This window comes from Diospyros lotus, chromosome 11 (genome assembly GCF_014633365.1).
Source record: "Diospyros lotus cultivar Yz01 chromosome 11, ASM1463336v1, whole genome shotgun sequence".
Taxonomy (NCBI): Eukaryota; Viridiplantae; Streptophyta; class Magnoliopsida; order Ericales; family Ebenaceae; genus Diospyros; species Diospyros lotus.
In genome coordinates this window covers 22388727-22411606 of record NC_068348.1, presented here as the reverse complement: position 1 = coordinate 22411606, position 22880 = coordinate 22388727, and the positions used below count along the sequence as shown (strand labels likewise).

The 22880-nt window shown below is 34.1% G+C and overlaps 2 protein-coding genes across 3 annotated transcripts in view; both read left to right on the top strand.

The window, feature by feature from the left end:
* Positions 1 to 6542, top strand: part of LOC127813309 (PHD finger protein ALFIN-LIKE 4-like) — a 28653-nt gene extending 22111 nt beyond the window's left edge. Inside the window, exons 3-5 of one of the 2 annotated variants that reach the window (XM_052354229.1) lie at positions 2947 to 3175; positions 4237 to 4369; positions 6018 to 6542. In XM_052354229.1, the coding sequence (XP_052210189.1) occupies positions 2947 to 3175; positions 4237 to 4369; positions 6018 to 6284 (629 nt within the window). In that variant the 3' untranslated portion in view covers positions 6285 to 6542. Of the gene's footprint in view, positions 1 to 2946; positions 3176 to 4236; positions 4370 to 6014 lie in introns of both variants that reach the window. The other variant, XM_052354228.1, reaches the window with a different exon arrangement.
* A 12353-nt stretch (positions 6543 to 18895) lies between these two features.
* Positions 18896 to 22499, top strand: LOC127812449 (thermospermine synthase ACAULIS5). The gene is made up of 10 exons (XM_052352835.1): positions 18896 to 19182; positions 19350 to 19416; positions 19559 to 19653; positions 19805 to 19907; positions 20665 to 20753; positions 20874 to 21030; positions 21350 to 21425; positions 21565 to 21623; positions 21857 to 21993; positions 22147 to 22499. Exons 1-10 carry the CDS (start codon positions 19037 to 19039, stop codon positions 22223 to 22225), a joined length of 1008 nt encoding a protein of 335 aa, XP_052208795.1. The 5' UTR covers positions 18896 to 19036; the 3' UTR covers positions 22226 to 22499.
* Positions 22500 to 22880: the final 381 nt, after the last annotated feature.

The following is a 22880-nucleotide window of genomic DNA, read 5'->3' as shown; positions in this document are numbered from 1 at the left end:
TTGACAGAGAGCATCTTCATGGTGAAAGTTTTTAGTAGTGAGTAGATCACACAGACAAAGCATTCCATCGGCAAGTTGTGTGGAGGTGCTGTTTGCTTCTCTTTCTCTCTCTCTCTCTCTCTCTCTTTCTCTCATTTTTCTTAATTCTCCCTATTTTCTGCCTTAACTCTTGCCACTTTCTGCCCTAATTCTTGCCACTGGCTGAGAATTTACACTGTCAGGTCCAGGTTCCTGACAAATTGGTATCAGAGCTGTTCCTTGGCCACCGATTTAGCTCCTTTCGGAAATTAGTCATGGTGGATGGAACTCGCATGAAACAGTTCAAGTCTCAGTTGCAACAGATGAATGCAACAGTTTTAGATATGCTAATTCAAGTGGATTCTCTGGAAGCAGAATCCAGCCGAAACCATGAGGCGATCAACTGGAATCATGAGGTGACCTTAGCATTGGACAAGAAGTTGGAGGCCTCTGTGGATGGAATTAATAGAAGATTGGACGGATTCACTTGAGGCAATTTCGAGAACATTAGCATGAATCCGTCCGATCTCCTTTTAATTTCCTAGCAAGAGTGGATCTGATTTGGGAAATACCTTCCAGAATTGGAGGACTTTCTGTTGAAGGTGAATGCTGATCCAATTTTGGAAGGTATTGATGGTGATGCTGTTGACATGACATGTCCTAAGCAACCTGCGGATGAACACAGCAAGTTGCTTAGTTCAAGCAGCAGGAAAAATATTTATGACTAGGATTTGGATTTGTTCAAATCATATGACATTGTCTCTGTCACAAGCTCAATGAACACAGTCAAAGATCCTCTTCCTTCCAAGCATCTCCCTCTACTTGGTCATGGAAAAGGTTTGGCCTCTAGTAGGCATTTTGGATCCAAAGGGCATTACAACCCAAGGTGATTTTAGGTTTGTCAAAGAAGGTTAAATTGTTCCAACTAAACCAACTCAAGATCTTTCACTTGAGGTGGAAGATTTGGGTATCCTAGGGAGTCATTTGGTTCTGAAAGAGAGAATTGGAGCAGGTTCATTTGGTGTTGATTTCCATCCAGAGTGATGGAAGGAATTTTTGAGGGAGGTCACAATTATGTAATGCCCGCGGCATCCAAATATTGTTCTTTTCATGGGATCCAAATCTTTTGGTTGAAAAAAAGTATATAGTAAACGTTTGTGATTTTGGCCTATCTCGCTTAAAAGCTAGCACATTTCTTTCTACAAAATCAACAGCAGGAACTCTTGAATGGATGACGTTTCCAGTGATGAACCATCCAATGAGAAGTTAAGAGGTATACAACTTTGGTGTGAAATTATGGAAAATTGCATAGAATTCCATGGGAAATTGCATAGAATTCCACTGTATTGGTCCGATAGAAAACCATTGGCCCTACTTCTACTTCCAATTCTACTTTACACCCCTAATCAATTTCCCGTGTTGCTCAGCTTGTTTGTTTTTCTTGAGGACAAGAAAATCTTCAGGGGTGGGGAAATGTCAAGATTTTAGGGTTTCAGCAGGGTGTAGCCATTTAATTTGTATATTAGTTGTAGCATATTAATTTTGTAGAGAGCAGTTACAACTTGTAACTGAATTGTAACAGTTGATTGGTTAGCTATATAAAAAGCTAATCAATCTGTTTTAGGGCATTCAATGAATTACTAAGTTTTAGTTTCTGAATTCTCTCTCTAATTCTCTCTTGATCTTTCTCTCTCAGAATTCTCTGCTTCTCTCTCTCTCTCTCTCTCTCTCTCAGTTTTCCTCTCAATTCTCCCTATTTTTTGCCTTAACTCTTGCCACTTTCTGCCTTAATTCTCACCATTGGCTGAGAATTTACATTGTCAAGTCTAGGTCCCTGACAGAAGAGTATAGAAACTTGAATTGCGTGATGAAAGCATTGAAATAGTGAAGAGTCATGCAACTATGCAAGTGCCAAGTTGGCAAATTGAAAAAGTTATTTAAAAACCCTTATTTTTAATGTCTTTGAAGTGTCCTCTGAGGGGACATTAGTGTCCCATGTGTCCTCCCCTGCCCTTATTAAAAAATTTAAAAAAGTATCAGACACGCCATGGTGGGCATGTTCTACACATATCGACTGTGTATCACTCAGCAAAACATTTGCAACACCAGCATGGTAGTCCCTAGGAAGTGTTCGTGCTTCTTTGGGGAGGGGGCATTTAGGATAGGAAATCATCACTTCATATTCAATATCAATCAAAACTATATTTTGATTACATCATGACTAGGAGGTAAGTCAAATCTCTAAACAAATATACAGGTAAATAAATCCTGTCAAACCTAAAATCTAAAATCTGAAATTTTAATAAAACCTAAATCATATTATCAAACTTTAAAATTCATAATTTTATTTTCTCATCAAGGAGATTATCTCTGGAGGAAGGGTTGATGGAGACCTACTTGCTGCCTCACAGGGCTGGCACTTGGGAATGCACGTCATTGAAACTTGATCTGGGCATGTAGGGTTCGGATTGAATGATTTATGCATCCAAAACTGTATGTTGTTCCTGGTCTTGATTCCATAATTGAATTATTTTCCATTGACTTCTATTCCATAAATGAGGTGTCTTATTGTGAAACATGGCAGATGTTTACTTCATTGTATGTCTTTTTTCTCGTCTAAGTTTCTTTAGGCTGGATATGTTGTTGTTTAAGTTTCTTTAATGTTTTCCCTCTTCTTGTCTGGTTGCATTTGGGCAAATTCCACTGCTGAAAATGAAGACATCATTATATATTCTGCCAAGTTCATTTTGATTTGTTTAATATTTTTATTTTATTAGTCCTCTGTTAGTACTATATTATCTCACATCTGAAACTGTATTATATAATAATTTCTTCTTATTTTTGCCTATGTGTATAACAGAATACCATTTAAATATGCAAAATACTTTTGTTTCTGTATGGTCAGCTTATTTATCTTTTAAATGACAGAGAAAGAAAACCTTTGCCTTTATGGCTTTCCTAGTGAACAGTGGGAAGTCAATTTACCTGCTGAAGAGGTGCCACCAGAGCTTCCAGAGCCTGCACTTGGTATTAACTTTGCCAGAGATGGCATGCAAGAAAAGGATTGGATATCTTTGGTTGCTGTTCATAGTGATGCATGGTTGCTTGCTGTTGGCTTCTATTTTGGTGCAAGATTTGGATTTGACAAAGCTGATAGGTATATTTCTTCTTATGGTGGATAATGTTTAGGTTTCTGATTCATGGCAATTTGCTAGTTACAGGGTTAATATAGGAAGTTATGGCTAACATTCTCACTAAGTTACATGTGTTTAATGGGGGAAAACCCCATTCATGGCACCTTGGTTAATGGGGGAAAACCCCCTTTGCTTTTCTGTTACATTTTGATTTTTGTTTTTTTAGTTATACACCTACCAGATTACCGACCCTAACTTAGTTAGGATAAGGTGCAGTTAGTGATGAGCGTACACCCACCAGGTTGAGGGGAACTAACTGAATGTAACTAACGTGAATGCATAAATATAGTGAGTCTTGATTATGTCATTCTCAATTCATATGGTAACCTTTATTTTATTTCTTTTGTTACTTCTATTTGCATAAATTACACTGGCATCAGCTCTATCATTCCAATAATTTTCCTAATCATCTTCTTCAGTGTTACCTTTAAGATGCTACAATAATACAATCAAGTTAGAAATATGGGACACTTTTAAGACCTAAATTTTAGTGCAGTACAGTATTTTAGTTTCCATGATATGGATGGCGGCTGTTTAGGCTGCATTGGCAACCTGGTGAGTGGTGACCTAACCATTTTGTCAAATCTGATCTGGAGAAGAAGTCAAGTGTTTTTGTCTTCTGTGCTACTGCAGATACAGAGTGGGAACCTGGCTGCAAATGAGTTCAGGTCTTAGAGAACTTGTGTAATTGAAACTGGTATGCCTTGAGCATGTGGTGTTAGAAATATTTTGCTGAATGGGAAAGGCTTATAACTGGTGTAAGCTTGATCCCTTTGTTGATAAGCACAACTTTCCACCTCTCTGAATGAATATTTCAGATGCCAGGCTTTCATTAAATATGTATTAATTATCGTAAGGCTGAAAAAAAGATTGGTGGATCTTGAAGCTGGAATGGGATTCTGCGACTGGAGGAAACTCTTGCTTTATTGTATTTACTTGAAGCTATGTCCAAATTTGTGGTCTATATTCTGCACTGCAATGTTTACTATGGCGTATCTTGCTAATACATGGTTTTTTGTTGCAGGAAGCGTCTTTTTAACATGATAAATGATCTTCCAACAATATTTGAGGTTGTGACAGGTACTACCAAGAAACAAGCAAAAGAAAAGTCATCTGTCTCAAATCATAGCAGTAACAAATCAATGTCAAGTTCCAAGGTAGTGAAGGATCTCTACTTTTCTGACTTTTCAATCCAGAACCTAACTTGACGTTTTGGTCAGATAATCCTGGTTCACTGTGCATTTATTTAAACAAGGTGCTTGCTGATGCCTTCATATGATTAAGAGGAAACTTCATACCTGACCTTCAAGTGTTTCAGTGAAATAAAAATTCTGGTCAGGCATAAAGTTTCCCCAATAACTTGCCTCTGTCTATATAGACTTTATAAAAGTACACCATCTAAGGTACTTGCAGCCCCATATCAATGTTTAATTTCCAGTGAATCATCTCTATCAATGACTATATCCTCTTTTGGCCGACTGAAATAGTACACTTGGCATCCCTACATTTTTCATTGGATCCCATTTCACATCTTGCACTTCAAAACATTCCAGCAAAATAATCAATTGTTCCTAGTAATTTGTAGGTTTAGCAAATTTGTAGAAGACCTCTCGCTCCATCTAAACACCAAATTGAAAGTGCCACGCGGCATACTTGTAACCATATAAAAATTTCCTTGTTTTATCATTCACACTTACCATAAATAGCTATGTAACAAATGTATAAACAAACATTATAAATTAGTAAGAATATAGGGGTTGAAATGAGATTGTCTTTTGGCAAATTACTAATTCTCCTGGCATACAACTTTTTTGTTAATAGATTGATTGGTAAGAGTGTTGCTATAATAAATGACTCTTTAATAGAGTTTATTATTATTTGAGCTTATTAGATTTCCATACAGTGATGAGTAATTGTGAACCTTTTAGAATCTTCACCCCTATGGTGGTGTAGGGAGGACTCACTCTGACCCTTCTAATCAATGCTTTTTTCTTTTTGTTACGTAAGAAAGTAGCTGCTCTAGTTTTCACCCACTCGAGTCTTCGACACACAATGTGAGAAAATTTCAAAAGCAGCACAAGCTAGAAAAGACAACTAGCCTTCCCCAAACACCTGTATCTCCAAATTGTCACCTCAATGTTGGTTCTTGGCCAATTGGGGGTCAATATGTTCCAAAGTATTTGACTGTTAATTCACTAACAACAAACAAGGTTGTGAGGGGCCAAGAATAGCTATGTTTCTGGGAGTGAGCTGACTCTAGCTGAATATGAAATGTATGGATGTAAGTTCTTATTTCAAATGAATCAAGTCTTAAACTGAAGCATGAAATTTCTTGATAATTTTCTACAGCATATGTTTGGTAAAGGGACTCATCTTCCGTTTTGAGAATAATCAAGAGAAGAAAAATGAAACTGCTCACACACAATCGAGCATATATGAGAACTTTGCATAAGCCAACGAGAACCATGTGAAGCAGAAGTTAATGACATAGAATGCAATTAACTTGAATATTAATGTTGTGAATTACCTATTTAACTCTTGCATGGGCATTTTGCAGACTGGGTTTAGATGGAGGGAGATGGTGTGGCAAATTGATGCTTGACCGATATTGCCAGGGGTTGATTGTGATGTTATAACTTATAAATGCTTGGTGCAAAGTGTGATTAACCCAAAATGATTTACTGTTTCTCTCTCTCTCTCATTGCAGTGACTGGATTTTTTTTTTTTTAAATTTTTTCATTTGAGTACATTTACTGGGATTTTCTTGTTATTTAGTTCTTATATCATATTTTGGTGCAAAAGCAGCGAGCCTCTGAACCTCAAGGCAAGAATTCAAAAGCGTCACTCCCAAGGGATGAGGAAGAGGGTTCCGAAGAGGAAGATGACGAGGAGCATGGGGAGACACTATGCGGAGCATGTGGAGAGAACTACGCATCAGATGAGTTCTGGATCTGCTGTGACATGTGCGAGAAGTGGTTCCACGGCAAGTGTGTTAAGATCACGCCGGCGAGGGCCGAGCATATTAAGCAGTACAAGTGCCCATCATGCAGCAACAAGAGGTCTCGCCCTTGATTTTGCATGTGGGTAGGTCTTTTCTCAATGCTTCTAGTTCTTAAGGTTGGATTCTCTTTTGTTAATTGTTAATGTTGCCTCTTCCACTGTTTCAAAGTATGTTGATATAATATCTCGTTTAGGATGCAGACTCACTTTAGTGTTTAGTCCGAATCTGCTGCAATTTGTGGTGTTTAACTTTAAATCAGTGTATATGCTTTGAATTAGAGTGGGAAATAGCATCAATGTTATGGTAAAAACTGCTCAAAGTTTTTCTAATGTTGTGTCTGGAATTATGTTTCATGGAAAGAAAATAATAGAAAAACAGAACCAAGTTTTTGCAATGCATGTTGAAATGTATATATTCTATATGTAAATAATAATAACAAAAAAAAAAAAGAAGTGCATCTCTGGTGCATAAGAGATGGGACATCTTTTGCTTTCTAAGGTTAGATGCTATTTGTCCACAATTCGAGTTGGTGACTGGCTACCAGCAAGGTTTATCTTTAAGTGTAATTTCATTTTATTCTTAGTTTATTTTGGATGAAAAATAGTTGTTCCAAACTTAAGAGTGGTTTAATGGATATTTCTCAACCTCCCTGCAGCCCTTCTGTCCTAGCTTTGCTAGAAGTTACATCTGTTTTATGGGTAATATTTGACCTAAAAAGGGTCTTATCTGATTGTGATTGCTGGCTCCAAAGTTAGGCAGAGGGATGTGTAGCTCTCATTCTGGTAACTAGTAGAGGCATTAGTTTGGTGGTCGGTTTCTTTTATTTTACTATCAAATTAGATTTCTGGATTCTTGTCTGCTTGATGCACCATTGCTTTTTAATCTTAAGCATAGGTGAGATGATGTGGTCTGCCATGTGAACCCTGCTCAGATTTTTTTTTCCAAAAACAAAAGTTTTTTGGTGGTTCGATGCTTAAAAGTGCATGAGTTTAAGCAGGGGATCAATGATGTTAATGAAGTTAATTAAGTTTTGAGGCTAATTAAATTGTTGGGTAAAATACAATAAATATTTTTATCAGCTATTTGGGTTTGAGGTTCCTAGCAAAATTGGTTTTGTGGTTGAGAAATTTTTAAAAATATTATAAATATTTTGTAAAATACTCCACTTTTTAAATTATTTAACAAATTGTTACATTTCTTTCTAGCTCAACATATAGGTTGGAACGCGAGTTTTTGGGCGAGTTAAACTCGTTAACGAGAGTAGCGAGATATAACAATACATGGTATTTTTAGTAGTGAGTTTAATTTATCTTGATTTTTTTATTTATCATTCTTTTACACTTTTTTTCTTAATGCTTAAGTAAATTTCTTAGTTTTTCAAATTTGTTATTGGAAATAGTTTATTTTGCTGCATCAAACTATTGTTAGTAGCGAGTTTTAAAAATTTATCTACATATTAAGGATAAAGTGTAAGAAAATATTGTATAAAGATAAAAATTAAGATGAATTAAACTCATTTATTAAGAGTAGTGTATTTTAATGTATCTCATTATTTTCAATAATGAGTTTGACTCGTTAAAAAAATTGCATTAAAAAATATTGTAATTTGTTAAATAATTTAAAAAAGGGGGTATTTTATTAAATTATTTAAAAATTATAATTTTTTTAAAAAAAATTCTCTTGGTTGTTTCTTATTTTACTTAGCAAAAATCCTTGCGTCCTTACTATTCTCTCTTTCCTCTGTCAAGGCTAAGGGTAATGATGGTGGACAGTCCGTTTGGAACACTTCTATGTCTGAAGTTCAATTTAAAAAAATTGACAATTATTGATAGACAACCATCTAAATATAACTTTTTTTTTTTTTTATCTAAATTTGGAACTATGTGTGACAATAAAGAATACCTTCTCTTTAAGGCTCAAAATAAGTATCAAGAAAATGACAAGAAAACAATAAAATATATATAAATATTTATTGGAAGATGTATTGCTTAATTGCTTAATGCTTATGATAATAGGGAACCTATAATTGGATTGTATTCTAATTTCATGTCCTCTTTCATGCTTAAAATTGCATGTCTTTGCATGATTGGTCAAATTATATTTAATTGAAGTGCGTTCAGTATACTTTAGTTGTTTTGCTCTCAAAGCATCATCATGTAACACAAAAATCTATGATAATAATGAAGATTGAAGAGAGAGAGAGAGAGAGAGAGAGAGAGAGAGATTTGGAGGGGTAAAATTGTCTTAAAAAAATATGAAGTTAATCCCCTCATGGTGGGGCCTTGGCCTGAAATTATATCATGGCATGGGCATGGGAGTGGGTGGTGGGATGATAATTTAATTCCAAACATGAGATTAGAAAAAGGGTTGATAATAATGGACTATTATATTTAAATCTCTTGGATTTGGGAAAAGGAATAGAAAAGGATAGAAATGAAAAGTAGCACTTTGGAAATAGGGTTTAGAGCATATCTACATACATACATACATGTGGGGAATTTGAATTTGAGTTGTATACAAAAGGCAAACTAATGAATGAATGAGGCTTAGTATCACATGGGGTTGACATCAGGGGGCTGCTCACCCTCCATCACTACACAATAGTTTGTCTTAGTAGTGGCACGTGAGTAGTGAGGAAGACAACTTGACGGCATTTTGTCCCCACTCTTAATTAAAAAGTATAGCAATTTTGGACCTCAACTACTACTAAAAGCTACTTACTAACAACATTGACATTAATTTGTTCCCTCCCTTTTACCTTAAATCTCCTTTTTCTTCTTCTTCAACTTCTCCTCCTCCATCCCTCTCATCTCATGCATCCTCTATTTACTATCTCACTCAAGTTTGAATCATATATATCACAGTCTAACTTGATTTACTTCATTAACTTTACTTTTTACTCACCTCTACTAACCCTTTTGTACATTATATACATTTATTTATGAACCCATTGGTGAAAAAGCTCTGACGACTCCTTGTTTGAGATTGAGAGGTTATGCACATGACATGATAGTGGGAAGGATTAGTGAACCCATTGACTTAATGAAGATGGAGACACGAAAAGACAGGTGGGGGGAAAAGGTCTTTTTAAAGTGGGAATGGGTTTGTGAGCCAACCCCCAATAATGAGCAATAAATAGCCAAAAACAACTTTGTGGATTTGATTTGCAAAAGTTTTCTTTTTGTACTCCTTGTCTCCGCATTACCCAGATGAGCTATCAACACCCCCACATCACCACTTTCTCTTTGTCATCTCATTTTCTTTGAATGGACAAACCATATGCCCATGCCCACATCAATTCATCAAATGACTTCTTGTTGACATTGAACCCCCCCCCCAAAAAAAAAAAATAAAATAAAAAATCAGGTGTAAAATCATGGATTATTTCTATTAAAAAATGTTAGCTCAAAGTGATTTATAAGTTTATAAAATTAAGTTACATACTTAAAATCTCTTTAATAAGCTTCTCTAATATGAAATTCGGTCATAATAAATTTCTCTTTTTCTTATTCAAATCTCATGTCTTAATGTAACTATGATATCACTTGTTACACTATCAGTCTTTATTTACAAATGTTAGTGAAGAGATAACTTGTAAGTTTATGAAATTAATTAATATATTAATTTTTTTAATAAGCCATCAATGTGAGATGGAATTATATAAAATATGCTAACAAGTAGAGGGTATAGTGGAAGTTTAATAGGGAGAGAGAGAGAGAGGTAGCAATTAAAGATAGAATATTGGGGGGGCAAGGGTTTTTGTTTAGTGGAGGCTCTGCACGCCAAGGGGACAAGAGGGAGGGGAGACAGAGACGGCTTCCCCGCCGGGCAAATAAAGGTGGGTCCGCCGCCGGCATCTTAAATGATTCTCCAACCCACCACCACGCCCACCACCACCTCATCATGTGCATGCATTGCACACACACACATAACATATATTATAGAAATTAATTATTTTTAACCTGAATTATGCTTATTTTTTATAGTTTAGTCTATAAAATATTTAAAATGTCATTAATAACTTTTTGTTTTTATATAATTTATTAAAGAATATTTTATAAGCTGAATTATAAAAAATAAGTTCACTTCAAATTAAAAGTAATTTTATTTTATGCTATATATGTATATATATATATATATATGATACATCAATGTGATTTTGACTTATCATAATTCATACAAATATGAATAGTCACTACATGACACTTATTGAATGTCCAAGGATTCATGAAAACTTGACCCTTAAAAATCAGCCAAAACCATGGGAACGGCTGGGGGTATCCCACGGCATCAATGATTTGTATTATTATTGCTTATTGGATGCGCTATAATTAATTTGAGTAATTGATCACTTGCTCAATCAATCATTTGGTGGTTCCTATAGGAGCTTTTTATTTCTCTCTTTTTTTTTTTAATAAATTAATAGTAGACAATCGAGTCGAACCATCAAACTACATTGAGACAAGAGAATAGTGCTACGTACAATAAATTGGATGATGAAAATGAAGAAGTCCACTCCTTTCGATAAGTTTCTATCTAAAAATCCCTAATGATAATGGATTTTTGAAAAAATTAATCTCTGAAAACAAACCTAAATATCAATTTATTGATGGAAACTAACCACCATGTGGGTTGGGTTTCAATCTCTCTCTCTTATTGATGGTCAACGAAACTGATTGGCAATAGCTCTTCCCCATCTTGGCAATGATGTAAAATTGTGCAAAAATCATAAAATATCACCAATAATTGTAAAGATTAATTGAGTTTGGGATTATATTATAGTTGTTTTAAAATTTTTGGCTTCTAATGTTATGAGTTTTAACTTTTAGTGAAAGAGACGAAGTAGGTGTTGTAAACAAAAATAAAAAAAACAAATAAATAAATAAATGGGGTAGTGGGTTGCAAGCGATTGATTGCCCAAGTTAAAAGGTTGCCACTTTAATTTACAGGTAGTACCATTTGGTTGGCGTAGGGTACCCGTGCCCTAGGGAACCTTCACATTTCCCCCAAAATCATGCATAATGCATGGAAAGTATTGCACAAAATGGTGCTAGCCCATCTCCCAATAAAATCATCCCCTTGCTTGATAACTTAGCACGATCGATCGTTGTTGTCTTTAGCTGATGCCATTACCCTCTCTCAAATCATCAGCCTCTCAATTGCCACCCTCACCTCCAACACCTTTTTCTAAAACTCTATATTTTCAGCCCCGTCTTCTTCGTAGTACCATTCCTAATTAATCTGATTCTCCCTAGTTGAAGACATTTTGAAATTTTGAGTTTCAAAATGAGATTTTTGTCATAGTTGAAGACATTTTCAAATTCCGAGTTTCCAATGAGATTTTGGTCATTTCTTTGGACATGGGAGGGGATCTAAAGATTTTTTGCCCTTCTTAATTCGTTAGTGTGAAAGTAGAGATAGACCTCCATTAGATCTAAGTTCTTGGTTTTTGTTTGACCCCATGGCAAAAGGTTGACTCCAGATCTTTGGTATTTTGATTTTTGTATTTTTTGAGCCTTAGTTTGTCTTTCGTTGTTATTTAGATAATCTATCTTGTATCTTATCAATGTTCTCTTTTGATAAAAACATTTTTCTTTTGGCGTGCATACTTTTCTCGGCAAATTTGGTGGTTACCTTTGCATTGGTCGTGGTCTTTTTTTGGCCTTATTTCTCTCTTACATTAGGTTTTCGAAGCCAATTAGTCCTTTACCAGGCAATGACTCTTTGTCCTTACTTGCTAGGGAACTTTGTTGAGTAGCGGCCTTCTTTGTGCATTGTTTATATATGTCTATTTGGCCTTTTGGTATGTCTTGATTTTTATTTTTGTGGGTTCTTGTTTGATCTCAACCTTAATGTATTCTCTATAAGAAGAAGAAAAAAAAAAAAAACTGTTGAAACACTTGGTGTTTTTCATAATATTTTTCAATTCATAAAGTAATTTTTATGAATAAAAAAATAATTGATTGAGTTTGATTGCTAATTGATTGAGTTCAACCAAAAAATAATAATTAACTTAAGAGGGGTTCATAAAAAATTTAAGGATTTTTCTATAAAAATTTTGATTTAATAAGTTTAATTACAAGTGTGTTCTGTTAATGGATATAGATAGACAACATAAAATCAATAAAAAAACACATAAAAAAAATTTATAGAGATTTGACGCACTTTCTCTTGTCAAGCTAAAATTTGAAGATTTTTTTTATGAAACAATAACAACCCTAACTTTTGTCCTCGAGGTAGAATCTGAATATAATCCCTAACTTTTGTATAGAAACTAGAACCACGATATAATTTTCTTGTTAATACAAATACTCTTATAGTAAGTCAAATCTCTCATAAATAATGTAAAATCTCCTTATACGCAAGTGAGTCAAATACAATAACAAATGACTTACTTTTAAAAATCAAAGGTAAGGCTGAAACAAGAATGATACAACTCAAATCCATATTTGAATGCCTTCAACATCTTCTCTTTGAATGCCCTTTCTTTTCAATGTTTATCTATCTTTTCAATGCTCCTTGTTTTCTCCATAATAAAAGACTTTTGCATCTAGGGATATGCAAAAGTTTAGTTAAATCGAAAAATATAACCTCAAATCTCAAGATTCCAATATATATATATACCCCCAAGGGGCGATATTGCCCCTCCTTGGGTCTAACTCTGGGGTTGCGGATAGGGCACGACGGCCTTGGCCGGTCATCGTCCAATGGTAGCCATGGTGGGCGGGGGCTGTCTTTTGCGGGGTTTCTTTCCTCGAGAGCCTCATGTGGCCATCGTGGTTGGTCTATCATCTATGGGGGTACGTTCCGCGGACGCCCTCCACGACCTTCCTAACTGGCCTGTGGCCTGCGTTGGACAGCTGTCGCAAGAGAATTAATCTCCCACGACCCTCTGTCACTGGGTTAACTCGGTCAATTCAGCTTGACCCATTTATTATTATTTATTAATTAACCTTTTTTAGTGTGCATTTTTTCCATAAGATATCAACTTATAATAGAGTGAAATATCATTAATTAAGTTTTAATTACATTTTGGCCCAACAACTTTTAGAAAATAATTATTTTCAAAATTTATTATCATTAAAATCTAACAAACTTTTGTTAACTATAGTAGTGACTTTGGTCGTCTAAACTTAGTTTAAAAATAGATAAGATTTATTCTAAAAGACTTTAAGTTGCGTTTAATTGCACTTATTTTTCATGAAAAATGCCTATTTTTCACTCAAGTTATAACTTTTGTACTGTTTGATTAACCAAATTTTCTAAGGAAACTAAGTTCTCATTTTCGATCACGTGAGGCGCTTTTTTTGCTTTTGTTGGAAATGGTTTTCCTAGGGGGGTAGTTTTTCATTTTCAGAGAATTCACTCACCGCGCACAACACCTCTCTCGCTTCTGTCCACCTTGATTTCTCTAGGGTTTTCCTCTCTCATTCGAGCTGACTTTGTCCCTTTCTTCTTCATTGCCATCCACCGCCAAAGTCGAGTTCCGACTCAGGCTTCGTCGCCATTTTTGATTTCCTGTGAGTCACCATCCACTGCTGAAGACGAGCTCCGTATTGCGCTTCGTCACCATCTCCACAGAAGAGAGGGAAAGAGAGACTCGTAATGACGACGACAATGTTGCGACTGTTAGAACGAGAGATGCTATGGCACACACCAAGAGAGGGGGTGAATTGATATAATTAAAAGCTTGGTAGAAACTTGAAAACTTTTTGACCTAATTGAGGTTTTAATGACTTAAAACATAGAACATATGAGATGATAAATGTAAAGTAAGAAGAATAAAAGACATAAAGGATTTATAGTGGTTCGGCTTAAACCAAGCCTAATCCACTACCTTAGCTCCCACTAAGGATTTTAAACCAATTCACTAAAACCTCTTACTTACACAAGTAGGCCCTCTAGCTACACAAACTAGGAAATACAACCTCCCAATTTAATGTGCCATCTAGCTACTGCTAGGAAAAATACAACCTCCCAATTTAATGGGCCCTCTAGCTACACAAGCTAGGAAAATAGAAACGATACAAATGAAAGAGATAAGCTAAGAGTTAACACTCTTAGTTACAAGTTCTCTCACAATGAAAAAACAAGGCTTAACAATAAATTTACAATGATAGAACAGCAAAGCCTTGGAGAGAAAAATAAAACAATGAAAGCCCAAACACTGTAAGCTCGAATAAAATTGTTTGCAATTGCTAGATTATCTCGTTTCCGTCTATTAGTCTCTCATTGATCATCTATGAGTTGTATATATAAGCATCCATAAAGATTGAAGAAGAAACTAGTCGTTTTTGTGACCGTTGGAGTTGAAAAACTAGCCGTTATAAAATTCTGTGAAACACAATAGTCGACAGAGAAAAGGATTAGTTGACTATTTTTACATGTAAAGCAAGAAATAGTCGACAGACAAAACGAATAGTCGACTATCTTATAACACAAATTTTCAATAGTTGACAGATGCAAAAAAGTGAAGAAAATTTTGAAATTTATGAACAAAAATAGTCGACAGACCAAAAGGCATAGTCGACTATCCTTACTCAATAGTCGACAGATGCTAAAATAGTCGACAGATGCCTTGAATAGTCGACAGATCAATCAAAATAGTCGACTATTTCAAAACATAGTCAACAGAATGAACCTGATAGTCGACTATCCTTTTGAAAATCTTGAATTTTCAATACATCCTTATTCGATTCTTTAAAGACTCATTTTGATTATCTTGAAAGTAAGTTGAGATTATCAAAAGTATATTTTAAAACAAATCACACTCAACCATACTCAATATTTCTTTTATAGGTTTTCATACCTTGCTTCAAAACTTATATATTAAAAATTCATTTTCTCATTCACAAAATCCATATAGATTGATTTTCATATATTGATTTCCATATAGTCATTATCAAAACCATTTTATTACTCAAGAGTAAAATATCAACGACTGATCCAAATGGTGACGGTGGGGTTGAAGGAGCTGATGACGAGGACCTGGTTGTTGGGCACGTTGATGATAACTCGACATTAAAGCCAACATGGCCGATCTTCTACACCTTCAGAAACGCCAAGCAACGGCGGTGGCAGGAAGGAGACAGAGAAGGTGAGAGAGTGGGTTTTGTAATTTGTGATGAAGAATAACAATAAACACTCTCTGTTTGATTGGGTTTATTTTTATTTTATTTTATTGCTATTCTTCATCACAAATTAATAAACAGAGAGTATTTATTGTTATTTTTAATTTTTTGTGATAAATACAAATGTATAGAAATAAAAAATAAAAAAGACCAAATTCTATAGAAAATATTACAAATTAAATAGCAAAATATGAAAAATTACATCATTTTCTAGATAGAAAATTACACTAATCAAACAGGTTAAACTTTTAATTTCCAGAAATTCATTTTCCATGCAATTCAATTTCTTGGAATTCATTTTCTTTTCAGCCAAATTCCACCATTGCAATCAAACACACCCTTAGTTTATTAAAGTGGTGATTTTAATTAATTAAACTTAAATTATTAAAATGACGCGAGCACAATGACTCACTTGATCAATCATAAGTGAATTATAATCGAAGAAACCCAAGTGCTAAACATTAGAAGATCTAATATTGCTCAACTTTGGCCAACTATAAAAATATATAGTTTGTTCAACCAAAGTGATCCTTTTAGAGAAAAACTTTCATTGGTCAGTTTTGATTGACCAAATTGTAGTCAATTTTGATAAAATTTAAGATTGACTTTTAAAACTTTTGAAGAACATTTTTGGTGAACATATTTCAAGGAAGATTGAAAATATTTCCCTTTTTTGGGATAAGATTAAAGCATTTAAAAATATTTTCCCAAAAATCAATTGGTTAACTAAGTGTTAACACTTTTGATTATATAATTGTACCCTTAAGATTAACAATTATAGTTAACACTATTTGATTATATTTTTGTATAAATAATAATAATGGTATTTTAATTTTTCAATTCACAATTTGTAAGTTTGTTGTAATTATAGCACGGCAATAGAAAAAAAATATTTTTTACCTTAAAAAATGAACAGAATTGAAAAAAAGAAATAAAATTTAAAAGCAAGTCATATCACACCTTCCATTCTATTCTTAGTTTTTATTTTTTTCATAGTAAATGCTAAATGGTTTTTAACATTAATAATGTTCTATAATTATAACAAATTTATAAATTCAATTGTTTTGTAAAAATTAAAAGTTCATTTCAGAATTATAACTTTAAAAGTTCAGTAAATTTATAATAAACTTTTGGTTTAGTTTTAATTTTATAATAAGCTTTTAATTTTTTTTAATAATACACCAAACTTTATGTTTAATTTTAATTTTTTAAATAATATGTCAAAGGTTTTGTTATGTTTCAAATTTATAATAAGTAAATTGCTCCAATTGTTTGATCCAATTATATTAATACCCTTTGTAATTTTAAAATACCTTTAAAGCTTTTTATAACTTTTTTACAAGTACCTCTTTTGTTATTAATAATAATACAAATTTAATTTCAACCCTTTTTCATATAAATATATTTTTAATTATAAAAATCTATTTTAATAAAAAATATAAGTATAAATGATGAACGATTCAACCATTTTCATTGAAGTAAGAAAAACGGGATTCATCGCTATTCTAGATAAAAGAAAAACTCGAGTAAGTAATTACTGAATAAAGGAATTAATCATGTGTATTTCATGCCAAAATTGAATTATATACATTTAACATATTTATTATAAAATTAAAATTAAATTGAAAGTTAAGTATATTATTTATTTTTAAAAAATTAATATATTTATTTTTTTTGTAATAATACGTACCCATTTATATATATGCCCACGTTTGTGCATAGGCAACTACTTACTTACTGGTCCTAGACCTACATATACACTATCCATCCATCAAATCTAAATCCACCACAGATCGATCTCAAAATGCACGGAAAGGACAAAGGAGTGGTATGATCAATTATGTGCCACCGCGCGCTGCATTCAACGTTTCTCTCATATCTCTCTGTCACCTCTCCAGACTCCACCTTGCATGCGCCACCCCACCACCACCCAATTCAGATAAACATCCCCAGTTCGCAGCCTGCAACCTGCTCCAATGTTCCAGATTCAGACTATATATAATAGCTGCTTCTCTAACGCCATTCATTTGTCTGCTACCCCACTATATATAAATAGATCGTCTTTACGCGACCGTTTTTTTCGATTATATCAAAAGAGATAAATTACATGTTAAGTTTTTAGCTCTTATATATAGGGCGATGATTGAATTTGTAACCCACCAAATTGATATCGATATATTATTCATCCGACTGCTCGACCTCCTCTATACTCTGCAGGTATAGTAACCTATCTTAGTCTTTGCATAGATAACACATTTTGTCAAATTATATGTTATTTAAAAAGTGAGAAATTATAAAAATAAAGTTTTGATATCTTAAATAACGTTGATATGATAATTCAAATATAATGATAATATAAAGCTCACCTATTTAATTTTTTTCAACACAAGTTGATAGGATAGATTTCACGTGATTATATTTGAGTTGTTACATTAATATTACTTAGTATAAACTAAGTAACGTTATTTAAGAGATCAAAAATTGACAAAAACAAATCGATATTGTGCAAATAATTTTGTACGACAATCATATATATAAATATATAATTCATTTAAAATAATACAAAATTCATTGTTCTTAATTTATATTTTAATTAATTCCCATATAGATATAGTATCATAGTCAAAGGGTACGATGATGCATACTCGTACAAAAATTAAAAATCCTGGATTTGATCTCAATTAATTCCTTACCACAAATCTCAGTGGTGTGCGGTGTGCGGCAACGTCTATCGATCGAGGAGTTAAGAACCATGTTTTTAAACATTGCCCTCTGGATTTTACTACTGTTTTGGTCACAAATCTATCTCCTGTCTGTCACACAGCCCTAGCCAACCAAAACACTACTACTGTACATGCGGTTGATTAATTAAATTAGATTTGGTAACTAATTAATCTTAATTACATGAGCAGCAACCGCCAATAGGATAAGCACAAGTGGAGAAGGGAGTCCACGTGGGAGGATACATATGCATGCACGTACGCATATAGCAGGGAGCCGGGCCCACCACTAAGGCACGCGCTCCACTAATAATAATTCTATTCTCAACCTAAATTATATTTCCCACATTCACATTGCGCTTGCGCGCATGCTATTCCCCCAACAATATCTTATCATCATCACTCCCCCCGTGGCATCATCCATCTATATATATGTGTCTATATATATATATATTTATATTTATATTACGATGAACAACTCATAATTATTGTTTCAAGTGCATGTAATAGTCATACATGTCATGTAAAAATTAGTGGGCTCATTTATATATATATATATATATATATCTTTGATCTAATATACAACATACTAAATTTGGAGAGTATGTGCATCATATGTTATATCTATTTATATGGGATTAACCTTAAAAAAATCAACTTAGGTCAAATGAAACACGATGATTACATATGTATATAGATAGATAGATGCAGGAGGAGGACGATATTGCAACATATATATAAATAAATAAACACAAGACCCCATGCGGGTACGGAGCTTGTTGGCTTGATGCCCATGACATTGACATTATCGTCCCTGCCTAGATTCCTGCCGTTGCTATAAATCCTCCTCTCACTTTTGAGACGTCCCACACAGCGCTGCGCTACCTACTTCTTTCCTCCTGTATATTCCCTTCAACTGCTGGAGCTCTTATATTATTATATATCTATAGAGAGAGAGAGAGAGAGAGAGATATGGGTTCTGAAGGAGTTGTGGAAGTCTTGTACTCCAATGGCTTCTCCAAGATTCATGATCATGAAGAAGAAGATGATGGTAATTCATCAGCGTGGTTTGAAGAAGAGATTGACGTTGATCTCAAATGGTCCTTCGCCATTAATAGGTTCAAATTTTCTCTCCTCTATGCATGATTTCATTCATTAATTAATTCTACTCTTATCATATATACTCGGGTCGTGGAGGGGCTTTGAATATATAATAACGATATCTAAATTGCTAACCAGTTTTTCTTGCTGTTCCTACGTACGTACTTTAATTACGTACGCACAGTGTGCTTCATAAAGGGGCTAGCGAGTACCAGGACATAGTTCTTCTCGACACAAAGCGCTTCGGCAAGGTTAATTAATTAATTAGCTCTCTCTTTCTCTTTTTATTCACTGTATTTAATGTATATGATACGGTAGAAATCAACTGGCTCACTCTCCTAATTATCTGATTATATATATATAGTTTAATTAATTGGTGCATGGGTAATGTAGGTTCTGGTGATTGATGGGAAAATGCAGAGTGCTGAAGTGGACGAGTTCATCTACCATGAATGCTTAATCCATACTGCTTTCTTATCTCACCCAAAGTACGTAATTAGCGCCCCCTTTTTTGTAATACTGAACGTAATTAACATGTACACATGCATGGGTACGTACGTATCTAATTAGTTTTCTTCATAACTAATTATAATTATTATAAAGCTGTGGTTAATTACGTATGTACGTTAAATATTGCAGCCCAAAAACAGCGTTCATAATGGGCGGAGGAGAAGGGTCGGCTGCCAGGGAGGCACTTAAGCACAGATCCCTCCACAGACTAGTCATGTGCGATATCGACCAGGTATTATATATATATATTTGTTAATAAAAATACAAGTGAGATCATTGACAAGATCAAACTCACCTCATCCTCGTCCTCGTCCCCCCACAAACACATACTATCCCTTATCATCAACTCCTCTATTTATTTATTTATTATTATTAGTAATATATGTGCGCATGGTAACAGATGCAATATGTGAGCTAAGGTGGGTGACGACAAGAAAGTCATGTGGCAATATTTAAATGTAGATAATTACAAGGTTGACCTTCCAAGGCGACCTTAATTAATTAATTCAATTCAATTCAACTGCCACTCTATACAACAAGATGGGTGGGGCCCTCCTTGCTGCTTAGTTGACTAACGTTTTGTCTCCGGCAGCCGAGGCCTGGTTCTATCTGACCCATGTTGGAAGATAGATGTATTAAAGATGACGTAGCATAAATCTATTTTTGTAATGTTACTTCATAATATTGGTATATCTCATCCATCCACTAGGTTTGTTGCCTTTCTATTTCCCTTCAAGTGGAGAAAAGAAAAATGAAGATAAAACCTCCACTATATAGTGACCGTCTATTATTAGGTGGCACTATATTAGTGGTGGCTGACAATAATAATAATAATATATCATAACCCTAATCTCTCTCAAGAGTCCATGAGTTTTAGTTGCTTAATTATATATATTTTTTATGATTATACGATTAGAAATTCTTCACTAATTAAGATTCTTTTAATTATCAATAAATACTTACAGTCGTTATATATCTTTTAATATCAGGAGGTGGTGGAGTTTTGCCGTAGACATCTGACGGCTAACAAACAGGCCTTCGGTGACACCAAGCTTCACCTAGTGATTAATGATGCCAAGTATGCAAACTTTGTTATCTCCAAAACATTTACATATATATATAGCTAAAGGATTAATGGGCTAATTAATTAAGGGAAATAAATGTATATGGTGTTGAACAATTATATATTAATATGCAGGGCAGAGCTAGAGGAGAGAAAGGAGAAGTTTGATATAATAGTGGGAGATTTAGCAGACCCAGTTGAAGGAGGGCCTTGCTATCAGCTCTATACTAAATCCTTCTACCAGAACATTCTCAAGTCCAAGCTCAACGAGAATGGCATCTTTGTCACTCAGGTACCTGGCTACTTCAATGAATAGTCAACGCCAGCTTTTGTTTATTTTCTTTCAGGTTTACATGCATTATGTAAGTACACTAAAAATGTGTGTGTGAACTCGTCTCGTTTCTAAAGAGATTTAAACTCGATCTGATAAAAAAAAAATATATATTATATTCGGCTTTTACCACCAGGCGGATTTTTGAATGTTGAATTCACTAGCTTTTGATATACTTCACTTCTCAACTGCCCAACAAAGCTTAATTAATCTTGTCCAATGGGTAGCCATTAATTAATAATGAGTTGCTTGGAATTCATTCAATTTTGTTTGCTCGCAGGCTGGGCCAGCAGGAGTTTTCACCCACAAGGAGGTCTTCTCCTCCATATACAACACCATCAAACAGGTCTTCAAATGTAAGTCTAGCTCTTTTCTTAATCAATAAATCTATTTGGATAGAATATAATTATTTATGTTAGGATAATTATGTCATTTATCATTTGAGTGATTTTGTCTTACATTAACTAACTATATAAATGTGAGAGTTGTTTGCAGATGTGCTGGCATATACAGCTCATGTCCCGTCTTTTGCAGATACTTGGGGTTGGGTTATGGTAAGTGCACAAAAGGGCATGGGCTTCCGATTTTGATGAAGATGAATATGGTTCTCCCCCCCTCCCCGGCCAACACACACACACACACCTTCTCTCTCTCTCTCTCTCTCTCTCTCTCTATATATATATATATATATTCATATTGCTTATATGTGGATATAGAATTTATGTAACCAATCTCTTGTAGTCAAATAAAAAAGCTTAATGTGTGTGTTGTGTATATATGCATGCAGGCTTCAGACCAACCATTTTGTATTGATGTTGGGGAAATAGACAAGAGGATAGAGGAAAGAATCACGGGGGAGCTGCTATACCTAAATGGCGCCTCCCTCCTATCGTCCACCATCCTTAATAAGACCGTTTCAAAAACGTAAGTTCAAATACTTACATGAAATGATGGAGAGATTAAAGTTTAAAAAATAAAATAAAATGTATATATACATTTTATTCTTTCCTATATATCCTCGATATTAGTATGATTCCACAATTAAGAAGGCTGGAATGGGCTTTGTTGGTGTTACAGGCTGAAGAATGAGACCCATGTTTACACGGAAGAAGATGCAAGATTCATCCATGGACATGGGCTTGCTTATCGTATTTGAGGCCTTTTAGCAAACAGTTGGGGAGCGTTGTGTTGCTGTACAGCCGAAACTGGAGTTGGAAACAAGATTTTATCAATGAAAACCATGCTCTTAGAGTTCTACCTTGAAAACCAACCAAAAAAAGAAAAAAAAAGAAAAAGAAAAGTTTGTCTCTCAACTATTAGCAGTGTTTGGTGGTTTGTTAGACGGATGGATTACGTTAGGCTGCAAAGCTTTCGTGCCGTTTCTGTGTCAAAATCTATATTATGTATGTGGGATTTTAATCATTTTATCAGTTCGTGGAATGCGTGCGTGTGCGTGTATATTGCTTGAGTATTGGAACTAAAGTCAAATAGAAAAAGAGGTACAAGTGTAACACTTATGCGTTGCATCTTTACTAACAAGGTGATAGATAAAGAAAATAATAACATATAATTTTCTTAATTTTCTCTAATAAAGAGATGTCACGTGAATGATGATATCGTCAATATTCATAAAATAAAAAACTTATTTAACTTCTTACGAGAGATAGAAATCACTCAAATTATCACCTCATCAACAGTCACATGTTTGCTTATAAAATCTCATCTACTCTAATTACATAAAACAAAATTTATTCACTAATAACTCGTTTTCTTTTTCAATTATTATTTAAAAAGTTATATTAGATTCAACG